This window comes from Nicotiana tabacum, chromosome 20, assembly GCF_000715075.1.
Source record: "Nicotiana tabacum cultivar K326 chromosome 20, ASM71507v2, whole genome shotgun sequence".
NCBI classification, from domain to species: Eukaryota; Viridiplantae; Streptophyta; class Magnoliopsida; order Solanales; family Solanaceae; genus Nicotiana; species Nicotiana tabacum.
The window spans coordinates 9,289,314-9,301,313 of NC_134099.1; the positions used below are offsets into that span (position 1 = coordinate 9,289,314).

The following is a 12,000-nucleotide window of genomic DNA, read 5'->3' on the forward strand; positions in this document are numbered from 1 at the left end:
CTGGCTCTACAGTACTTTGAATTTAAAATATTTGATACTAGGCCTATAATGGATCAGATTCATGAACTGCAAATCTTAGTATCAAAACTAAGTGATCTTGAAGTTAAAATTCCTGATGCACTTCAAATAGGTGCTATTCTTTCGAAATTGCCTTCCTCGTGGAATGACTATAGAAAGAAAATCCTACATTCTATGGATAAAATGACTGTGGAACAATTTCGTACTCACATTCAAATTGAAAGTGAGACTCGTGCTCGTGATGCTATTAATCAGCCTTCGAGTTCCACAGTCAATTTTGTCAGTCAGAATGATTCAGGAAGTGGGAACAAACATCTGAAAGTTTCCAAAAAGTCTTCTTTTTAAAAAGAGAAAGAACTTTAGTTGTCATCATTGTGGAAAGAAAGGCCATATGATTCGGGACTGCAGATATAGAAAGGCAGGAATAAATTTCAATGCAGGCAAAACCGAAAAGTCTGGAAAGATTAAAAAATCTGGAAATTCTGAAAAGGCAAACGTAGTGGAAAATTCTGCCCAAGGACTGGATGACATAGTTTCCGCAATGCAAATTGGTATGGTCACAGAGTTGAATGTGGCTACCGCTGCTACAAATACTCAAGACTGGTGGCTAGATTCGGGTGCTACTATTCATGTCTGTTATGACAAGAAGATGTTCAAGACATATGCAGAAGTGCAGGATTCTGAACAAGTCTTGATGGGAAACCATGTTGCGGCAGATGTTGCTGGAAAAGGAAGTATTGAGATTAACTTCACATCTGGCCAGAAGTTGACATTACTGAATGTGTATCATGTTCCTGATATGAAGAAAAACTTAATGTCCGTTGCTTTGCTGTCAAAGAAAGGCTTCAAGATAGTTATTGAGTCTGATCATGTAATAGTGTCTAAGAATGGAGTTTTTGTTGGAAAAGGCTATAACTGTAACGACATGTTCAAATTGAGTATTAATGAAATAAATTATGTTTCTGCTTACATCGTTGAGTCTGATTCTTGTTTATGGCATGCTAGACTAGGACGTTTAAATTTTGGCTCCTTGAATTATATGTCCAAAATGGTTATATCTCATGTAAAACTCAACATATAAAATGTGAAATTTGCATACAAGCAAAGATGACTAAGAAACCATTTCGTAAAGTTGAAAGATCCACAGAACTATTAGATTTAATACATTCAGACTTGTGTGAATTAAATGGAGAATCAACTAGAGGAGGCAAAAGATATTTTATTACTTTTATAGACGACTTCTCTAGATTTACATATATTTAACTATTTAGAACTAAGGACGAAGCTTTTCAAAAGTTTAAAGAATACAAGTCTGTTGTGGAAAATCAAAGGAGTAGGAAAATTAAAATTATTCGAAGTGATAGAGGCGGAGAATATTTTCCTAACGAATTTAATAAGTTCTGTGAAGAGCATGGCCTAATACATCAAATGAGTTCCCCTTATACTCCTCAACAAAATGGGTTAGCGGAAAGAAAAAATAGAACTTTGGTGGTTATGGTTAATGCTATGTTACTTAATGCACATCTGCCACATAATTTATGGGGTGAAGCACTACTAACTGCATGTTATATTTTAAATAGAGTACCTTCAAAAAGTATGCATATTTCGCCTTATGAGCTTTGGAATGGTAGCAAACCAAATTTAAATTATTTTAAAGTGTGGGGGTGTATATCCTATTATAGAGTACCTGACCATCAAAGAACAAAATGGGGTCCTAGAGGAATTAAAAGTGTTTTTGTATGATATGCACAACACTTCAAAGCTTATAGAAAATAGATTTATAAATGACAATGTTGATGAAATGACTGAAATAAATGGAAAACGTATTGATGCAATTGTCGCTTTCTGAAATTATTAAAACTAAGGAAAGAAGTGATGATATGCAGATAGAACCAAGGAAAAACCAAAGAATAAGAAAAGAAAAACATCTTGGTTCTGATTTTATTTCTTCACAATCTATAGTATTTCTTGTTGAAGGAGATAGGACAAATGTTTGTAATCAAATTCCAATTGTATTAAATGTTGAAGAAGACCCAAAGACGTTTCAAGAAGCAATGTCTTCTAGAGACGCTGCTTTTTGGAAAGAGGCCATTAATGATGAAATGGGCTCAATTATATCCAACAATACTTGGGTTTTGGTTGATCTTCCTCTTGAATCAGAACCTATAGGTTGTAAGTGGGTCTTTAGGAGAAAGTACAATACAGATGGTTCTGTCCAAACCTTCAAAGCAAGATTAGTTGCAAAAGGTTTCACTCAAAAGGAAGGCATAGACTATTTTGATACATATGCTCCTGTTGCAAGAATAACATCCATTAGAGTCCTTTTATCCTTGGCCTCTATCTATGATCTTTACGTACATCAAATGGATGTTAAAACAGCCTTTTTAAATGGGAACCTTAGTGAAGAAATATATATGCAACAACCTGAAGGATTTGTTCTTCCGGGAAACGAGAAGAAAGTTTGTAAATTGATAAAGTCTCTTTATGGTCTTAAACAAGCGCCTAAACAGTGGCATGAAAGATTTGATAGTGTAATACTATCAACCGGATTCGTACATAATAATGCAGACAAGTGCATTTACTCTAAATTTACAAAAGAATATGGAGTAATAATTTGTTTATATGTCGATGACATGCTGATTTTTGGTACGAATCTACAAGGAATTACCGAGACCAAGAAGTATCTAACCTCAGTTTTTAAAATGAAGGATTTAAATGAAGTTGATACTATTTTGGGAATCAAGGTCAAAAGAGATAACAAGCAAGTGACTTTGTCACAAGCACATTATATAGATAAAATCCTTACTAAATTCAGTCATTTAGGAATAAAGGGGTATAATACTCCTTATGATTCTAGTGTTAAGCTAACTGCAAATACTGGAAGAGCAGTAGCACAGTTGGAGTATGCAAGTGCGATAGGTAGTATGATGTATGCAATGCATTGCACTAGACCCGACATTGCATTTTCTGTTTGTAAACTTTCAAGGTTTACCAGTAATCCAGGTAATGATCATTGGAAAGCAATAAGTAGAGTACTTGGATATTTAAAATATACAAAGCACTTAGGCATTTGCTATAATGGTTTTCCTAATGTATTAGAGGGATATTCTGATGCAAGTTGGATTACAAGTGTTAATGATAATAAATCCACATCAGGATGGATATTTACTCTAGGCGGTGGAGCCATTAGTTGGGCATCCAAGAAACAAACATGTATTTCCCATTCTACTATGGAATCTGAATTTTTTGCATTAGCAGCTGCTGGAAAAGAAGCAGAATGGCTGAGGAATATGTTACTTGATATAAAGTTGTGGCCACAACCTATGCCAACCATTTTCATATTCTGTGATAGTGAGACTACAATGTGTGTTGCTCACAATAAAATATACAATGGGAAATCGAGACATATAAGCTTGAGACATGCTTATATAAGAGAATTAATTACAAATGGAGCTATAACTATAATATATGTGAGATCAAATAAGAATTTGGCTGATCCACTTACGAAGCCATTAGGTAGAGATGTAGTACAACAAACTTGTGGAGAGATGGGGCTGAGACCCTTAAATTAAATACAAGAAATAGGAACCCCACTTTGAGTTAGTATACACTCTAACAATATAAGTTCAATGTGTAATAATAAGTTACTTGTATTGTTTAAGCACTGATCTCCTCTTTAGGAGCTCTAATTCTATTGTACTACTTACTGTTATGTGAGGAGTTAATGAGTTGTTAAATGCTTGTTATAACAGGGGCATAAAGACAAACTCCAAAGTGCATACTGTTAAATGAAGAGGTTGATTAATCATAATGGAATTATTAATGTCTGGAGTAACAGGGACATAGTAACTAATTCCACCTATATGAATATTGAAGTGGTGCCGCTTCTAGCAAGATTTAAATGGTTGATCTTGTAAATATTTATGAATTCAGGTGAGCACATGGCCGTAAACGTGCTAAAGTGAATACTGGATTTTCTAAGCTACTAGATAACACTGTGTGTGTGGTACTTTCGGTTTTGACACAAGGAGTTGTGGTTCAAATCTTAAGATACCATTAACTTCGTCAAAACTTTAATATACTTACACTAAAGGAAAGTTCAAATCTGTAAAAGATACTTTCAATTATTCACAAGTGTTATGAAGCGAAATAACAAACTAGTGGGGGATTGTAAGATAGTTTGTTATTGGCAAGTTGGAAGTGAGATTCTTCCCACATCGGAAGAAAGAAGTTCCGTGCCTGTTATGTGAAACACCTTCGAGACCGACCTTACTCGTACTGTGCCTGTTAGCCTCGGAACTGATCATTATGAAATAGCACTCAACAGGCACGAGATTGACTCAATAGACACGAGACTGACTCAACAGGCACGAGATTGACTCAACAGACACGAGATCCTAAAGTTAATTATTTTTAACAGAAAAATCAAATTTATTTGAATTTTAAATTCAAAGTTCGAATAAATAGTCGTGTCTGTTTGTGAAACAAGACATCTTTTCTGAAAGGGTCTGTTGGTTGCCTATAAATACACAAGAATTCCAACGAAGTGAAAATAGAAAATCACAAGTGTTATTGCAGGCTTTGTTGTATCCTGAAGAGAATCGTTTTGTATTTTTCCTAAATTAGTATACATGCGATAACTCTTTAAGAACAGTCAATTTTTACGTCTCAAAGCCAATTTTGTTTATTATTTTCTAACAGTTTTTTCCTATTTTGCCGCCCTATAATCATTGTTTATACTACCTACTAGTGCCTACTTTTGTCTTTTACATGAAAAGAAGTGCAAATTTGTGCAATTAAAAATGAACAAAAGACCATTATTAGAGTTAGTAGGATAATACTACTCAATTCATCAGTGTACCATTTAACCATTGTTTATTACTACATCACTTTATTATCTTTCACATTGAAAGGAATGCACTTAGAAACTAGGCAGAAGCCAAACAGATCAACTTTCTTTCTTCAAATTAACCAGTGGATGAGCTCTGCTAAGAGGTGAACTTTTTCTCTTTTTATTTTAGTTAATCTGTGAAAAATAGGAGGGGACACCAAAAAAACAAAGAAAGAAAACAGCAAATTGAAATAAATTATTTTTGCTTTTTAGTTGCAGGAAGTTAGCTGGTTTTTGTTTCTTGTACGTTTGAGTAATTCAATCACTTTACAAAAGGTGTTTTCTGTTGGGGTTTTGAAGTTAAATATCCACCAGTACGAAAGTAAGTTTTACTTACTGTCTTTCTTTAATTCTTTTGTTTACTATTTTATTTTTTTTTCATTTCTTTTTTTTTGGTCCAAAGCTTGAAACTGAAATGGGTGTTTGAATCAACAGCTTGAGTAATGATAGAAGTCAATTGATCTTTCTTCTTTACTCTAAATCTTACTTTTAAATTATTTTCTGTTAGCTCGAGGAAAATCTCAGTGAGGTTGGTAGCTGATCAAACTAGTGAGTTACTGAGTTATTTTAAAAAGAAATTCATGTTATTAATCAGTTAGAACTATTTAACAAATACTATCAAACTAGTGAGTAGAAGTGCATTAATGAAGGACCAAAAGAGAAACACTAAGAGATGTGTTGAGACGGACGGATCCCTTAATCCTTAGCTAGATGTCATGGGTTCGAGTCTTCGAAATGGAAAATTCCTAATAGGGAGTAAGTGCTTCTTTATGTAATGAGCCTTACATGGCGAATCTGGATTAATCAGACAATTGGTACCGGATGCAATTTTTTTTTTTTTTGGGTGAAAGATATGACGCACGTGCATGATTTTGAGTCCTGATACTGGAACTAAAAGGAGGGGTTTTAGAAGAAGAATAAAAGGTCAATCTAATGCACTAATCTTCTGCTATGCGGGATCCGAAAGAGTTGGACAATACTGGGCCTTATGTAGCAGCCTTAGAAGAATAAAAGTTAAAATATCACACACATAATTAAATATATGTATGTCTACATTAAGATCATTTGCCTTTGCATGCATTCTTCGGAGAGAGGAGGTTTTTGTTGGGGGTGGGGAGGGTCATTTTAATTAATATAAGTAAAGCCTAGTAATCATAAATCATGGACACTTTTTAATATGCATGAATATGTTTTTGTCAAGCTATCTGAAGATATTGATTTTATTACTTGGATTTTATCAGGAGTCAACAGTTAGAGAAAACTGAAAAGGTGGAAAATAGATGGCTGAGGAGTGTTTCTGTGTGCTAGTTGCCTTAGACCTTGTGAAGCACAAGCATTTAGATAGTTTGACGGATAATCAATTGAAAAATGTTGTTGATCAGCTAGTACATGTATTTCACTCTCTCGTAGCTGTGGAGATGGCTCACCCTGAAAATGGGATATCTGTACAACTTAGGGCCCTATTTATGGAGGCTCTTCATGAAATTGATACAATATGTTCTCGCATGAATGATCAAGCTGGCGAGACAAGTGACATCATTGGAATGATTTCAAAGTTGCTGAAGATGATTCAACTGGAGAATATTGCTGAACGAATTAAAGCTTCAAAGCCATCAAGATCATCTAGCCTAATCATGATCGAAATGGTGGGGTCTGTCGTAGCTTTGCTTGATTCTTTTAATATTATACTGTGCCTACTTTTAAGGGATCATAATGCTCCTTCCACATTTGTGTTTAAAATGAAGCTGAACTATCTAAAAGCTTTTGTCACGTTAACTGCAAAGCGGTGCATTGGGCATGAGAGGATGCAGGATCTCTTCACCCATGCTGAGGATGTAGCTTATAGTGCACTACACCTATGTTACTTTGTGGCAGCCTACAATATGGAGGAGGATGACGACCTGCAGGCACGTGTGTTAGATTGTGAGTTCTCTAAATTGCTGGAAAGGATAAGTCCTTTTAGGCCTGAACTGAGGCAGATTTATCTGAGCCTCTTGATAGGGTCAAAGTCATCACAATCCGAGACTACAATGAGTGTCAATTTTATATCTGATTTTGTTTATGGTCTCGAAGAGGATCTGGAAGAGCTGCTAAGCCGTGATGCCAGCTTAAAAGTTACCTTTGATGATCGAATTCCATGGCTCCAACAAGGACTTTCTTACCTTTATGGATTTCTCCGCGACATTGTATCAGAACGCATTCCACTCGAGGAATTCAATTCTCTTCAACCACATATCGAAGCTCTGGCCATTGAGGCAGCAATTGTGATCTACTCCTGCTATACTGAGGATATGGACCTGAAGACTACTGAAATAGACCATGTGCTTTTTCTTTTGCAACTGAAGGTTAACCATGTCACAGTAGATGTCCATCTGATTAAGCTATTAAACAGTGAAGCTGCCATAATATCTCCTCTGGGAAATTTGATTGACTATGTTCAAGAAGAGCTGGCGCTCTTGGGAACTTTTCTCATGGTTTTATTGGACCAGTGCAAAGAGCAACCTGAGATAACTGATTTTTTGACCCTCATTCAGTCCGTGACTGACCGAGCATGGTCAGTCATTGATTCTCTTTCTCATTGCTCGGTGCAAGAAAACTTGGCCTGGGAAATTAATCGCCTGCATTTTGAATTGCTTCTTAAGTTCAAGTTTATTAGGGAAGCGAGTAGACAGATGTGTCCCAACATTTCTGCATCGTCGACACTGAACCATCCTACAATAAATCTGCTGAAATTTCTTCCTCTTAACTTTAAGGTCATTGATACTTATTTCAGCATGCTAAAATCCTCAAAGGCACCATCCTCTCAGAGCCCCAAGATGGATGAGATTTTGATAGGGTTTCATGAATATATTCTTGATACTCTGCTGCTGAAGGATGAAACTTATTTGACATTTACTGTTGCCAATGAGATAAAAAAATATTACTATGGGTTGTTGCTCCTGGTAATGTATCTTGTTGACCCGCCAATTCAGAGCATTGGATGGATGAAGCAGAATGATTTCTTGACAGGATTTGGAACTATTGCAATTGACGCTGAATCTGCTATCTATTTAATTTATGAGGATGCTGTGGACAAAAACAAAAGTAGGAAGGTCAATCTTGTTCTTCAGTTTTTGACGCTAACTTTAAAGCTTATCAAGTCGGAGGGAAGGTTGATGGATTTACTAAAGCACAAAGCCACTTTGAAAGCTGAAATTCTTGATCTGATTGAAAGTGCTCATGAAGAGCTTATTTTCCTCAGAGCTTTTCTCATGGATGTTCTCGTGCAACACACAGAGCTTAATGAATTGCATGATCTCTTAATGCATGCTGAAGGGACCGCCGACAAGTTAGGACAAATCATTGGTTCTTGTTATGAAAGTTTCAAGGATGGGAGCAGCACTCAGAAAATGAGCTTTTCATTATCTGATTCGCTACAAGAGATTGAGTCTGTCAAGGTAGAATTCAGAAAAATATGCTTTCATCTTCTGGATACATCACCTTGCAACATGATAGATGGAGAAGGCCTTATTAATTTCTTATTAAATCACCAGGACATGTTTCTCAACTATGATGCTTGTTCAATCTCTTTTCTCAAGAACCAGATCCTAGTAGTCAAAGACAAATCAGAGTACTTGGGCTCTTTTCTTGCAGATATTGTACAGTCCCGCAATATGCATCAAGAACTCAAAAACCTCACGAAACGTGTTCAAGATATAAAGTATGTCTGTCTCTTCCCCATCAGTGATTATAGACCTGCTTGGTATTACATGTTATATCTCTCTGATGTAAAGCAATTGCTCAAGTATATTGAGGCAGAGGTCAAAATGATTTGTCTAAGAGTTCCATATTTGTTAGGTTATAGCTTCCCAAAGACAAATGGGTTAGGATTTCTCAATTGTTTCGTGGGAAAATTGGAGGAGCTGCTACGTTCTAAGCTTCATTCAGTTATCGACTTAAAGCATCAGATTGAATCAGTCAAGGAGGGTTTATTGTGTCTAAGATCACTGACTGACAATCTTGTAGAAAGCTTAGATGAGCGTTATGAATTTTATGGTGTTATAACAAGTGTTACTGAAATGGTATACATGGCAGAGTATGTCATTGACTCGTGCTTGGCCGGTTCTTATCCACTCTGGTACAAAGTTCTTTGGATTTCTGAAGTTGCCAGGAATATTAAGCTTGAATATCAAGTTGTTAGTGAGACTTGTGGAAGAAAGAAGATAGATGTGACAATGCACAAAGTTGCAAAGAGCCCCATAAATCTTGCACCATCTTTATCGGCTAATACCCCAAGAACAAATGAAGAAATGGAAGGTTTTCAGGAGGCAATGGGCAAAATAAAGAAGCAGCTACTTGGAGGATCTTCTCAGCTAGATATTATCTCCATAGTTGGTATGGCTGGAATTGGGAAGACCACACTTGCCGAGAAGATTTACCATGATCTCATAGTTACCTCTCACTTTGATGTTCACGCTAAGTGTCGTGTGACTCAAGTATATTCATGGAAGGAATTGCTGCTTACCATCTTGAATGATGTTCTTCAGCCTGCTGATCGCACTGAAAAAGAAGACAGTGAATTAGCTAACGAGCTGCGTCAAGTTTTGTTAACCAAGAGATTCTTAATTCTCATTGACGATGTGTGGGATAAAACAGCTTGGGATGATTTATACATGTGCTTTAGAGATGCTCATAGTGGGAGTAGAATTATTCTAACGACCCGGCTGACTGACATTGCCATTTATGCTAAATGTCAAAGCAATCCCCATCATCTTCGTTTATTCAGAGATGATGAGAGTTGGACATTATTACAGGAAGAGGTGTTTCAAGGGGAGAGCTGTCCACCTGAACTTGTAGATGTGGGATCTCGAATAGCAAAATGTTGTGGAGGGTTGCCTCTCTTCATTGTGATAGTTGCTGGTGTTCTGAAAGATAAAGAGAACAAACAAGATTTGTGGAAAGAAGTAGAGGAAACTCTAGGTTCGCATGACAGCGGCAGCTCGGAAGAGAGCATGTCTTTAATTGGATTCAGTTATAAGAATTTACCACAACACCTAAAGCCCTGTTTTCTCTATTTTGGAGGATTTTTGAAGGGCAAGGATATTCATGTCTCCAAGTTGACTCGGCTGTGGCAAGCTGAAGGGTTTGTACAAGCAAACAAGGGAAAAAGAACAGAAGATGCCGCACAATATTTTTTTGAAGATCTACTTGGTAGAAATCTAGTAATTGCCATGGAGAAGAGACCCAATGACAAGGTGAAAAAGTGCCGCATTCATGATCTCTTGCACAATTTCTGCTTGGAAAAGGGCAAACAAGAAAATTTCCTCAACCAAATAAATAGGTACATAGAATTATACTGATTTCATCTTATTATGCTTATACCAACTCTCATTGACACGTGTTTTTTTGTTTTGTTCCTTTGTATCTGATTCAGACAGGAGGATATTCTTCCTGAAAAGCCTGAGGACTACAGGTTGTTCATTCATTCTTACCAGGATGAGATTGATTTATGGCGGCCATGTCGCTCGAACGTCCGCTCCTTACAGTTCAAAGTGACAGATCCAGATAACTTGTTATGGCCACGTGACATTTCCTTCATCTTTGAAAGCTTCAAGCTTGTTAAGGTATTGGATTTAGATTCCCTCAACATTGGTGGTACTTTTCCCAGTGAAGTACAGTTTCTAATTCATTTGAGGTACTTCGCTGTTCAAACTGATGCAAATTCAATTCCTTCATTTATTGCTAAGCTATGGAATCTTGAAACTTTTGTGGTAAGAGGATTGGGAGGAGAGGTGATATTACCTTATTCTCTTCTGAAGATGGTCAAATTGAAGCATATTCTTGTAAAACGTCGTGCTTCATTTAGTTTGCACGAGAACATGGGCGAATCACTTGCTAACTCTCAATTAAATGACCTGGAAACCTTTTCCACTCCACGTCTCTCTTATGGTGAAGAGGCAGAGATGATTTTGAAACAGATGCCAAATTTGAGAAAGTTAAGCTGTATATTTTCGGGGACATTTGGTTATTCAGATAAAGTGAAGGGAAGATGTGTTCTTTTCCCCAGATTAGAGTTTCTAAGTCATCTTGAATCCCTCAAGCTGGTTTCCAACAGCTATCCGGCTAAACTTCCGCATGAGTTTAGTTTCCCCTTAAAACTAAGGGAATTGACTTTGTCCAAGTTTCGTCTACCCTGGTCCGCAATTTCTACCATTGGAGAATTGCCTAACTTGGAGATTCTGAAGTTACTTTTCAGAGCTTTTGAAGGGAATCAATGGGAAGTGAAAGATTCAGAGTTCCCTAAATTCAAATACTTAAATTTGGACAATATCAACATTTCACAGTGGTCTGTCTACGATGATGCTTTTCCTATGATTGAACATTTAGTTTTAACCAAGTGTGAGCGGCTTGAGGAAATCCCTTCTCATTTTGGTGATGCTATATCTCTAAAGAGGATTGAGGTAAACAGGTGTTGCTGGTCTGTTGCCAATTCGGCCCTGGAAATTCAAACAACGCATCATGATATGATGGGAAATAATGCGTTGACAGTTACTATATAGCCTCCAGATTGGGCTACAAGATCATCTCCTTGACTCTTATCTGGTATTTTCTTGCCATGTTCATCTGAGTACATTTTCAATTATTCATTTTTCTTTCAACCTGAACATGTTGATTTGTTAGTATTATGGGTTTGATAAGAGAGTAATTAGCTATATTGTTGAATATTAGTGCTAAGATTTTGATTAATATTGGTTTTCCTTTGTTGATCATAATTTATGGAAGAGTACTCACTCAGTCTTTGTCACACCTCCTTTTTGCGCGCCCGCCCCGAAGGGTTAAACGCGCGAGGAAGTTTTTCCAATTTAAGTGACAATATTCGAAATGAGATTATTTATTTAATTCAGAGTCGCCACTTGGGAAAGGTTTGGCTTTTGGTGTCCCAAGTCACCGGTTTATCTTGAATCCCCAAATCGAGGAAATTTTCGACTTTTCCAAATGAAGTCTGCGAACCAGAAATTCTAAGTAAGGAATTCTGTTGACCCGAGGGAAGGTGTTAGGCACCCTCGAATCCCGTGGTTCTAGCACGGTCGCTTAAATTGTTATAATGGCTA

The 12,000-nt window shown here is 36.7% G+C and overlaps 1 protein-coding gene across 1 annotated transcript; it reads left to right on the forward strand.

Annotated features, from left to right (window-relative positions):
- Window positions 1-4,886: 4,886 nt before the first annotated feature.
- LOC107765306 (uncharacterized) lies at window positions 4,887-11,635 on the forward strand. The gene is made up of 4 exons (XM_016583934.2): window positions 4,887-5,013; window positions 5,129-5,231; window positions 6,151-10,229; window positions 10,323-11,635. Exons 3-4 carry the CDS (start codon window positions 6,190-6,192, stop codon window positions 11,446-11,448), a joined length of 5,166 nt encoding a protein of 1,721 aa, XP_016439420.2. The 5' UTR covers window positions 4,887-5,013; window positions 5,129-5,231; window positions 6,151-6,189; the 3' UTR covers window positions 11,449-11,635.
- The last annotated feature ends 365 nt before the right edge of the window (window positions 11,636-12,000 follow it).

Bases quoted from the DNA above. Each gene is read 5' to 3' on its own strand.
- LOC107765306 (XM_016583934.2), top strand. From the start codon at position 6,190: ATGGCTGAGGAGTGTTTCTGTGTGCTAGTTGCCTTAGACCTTGTGAAG. The intron at 10,230-10,322 runs GTACATAGAATT...TATCTGATTCAG, and splicing joins TTCCTCAACCAAATAAATAG to ACAGGAGGATATTCTTCCTG.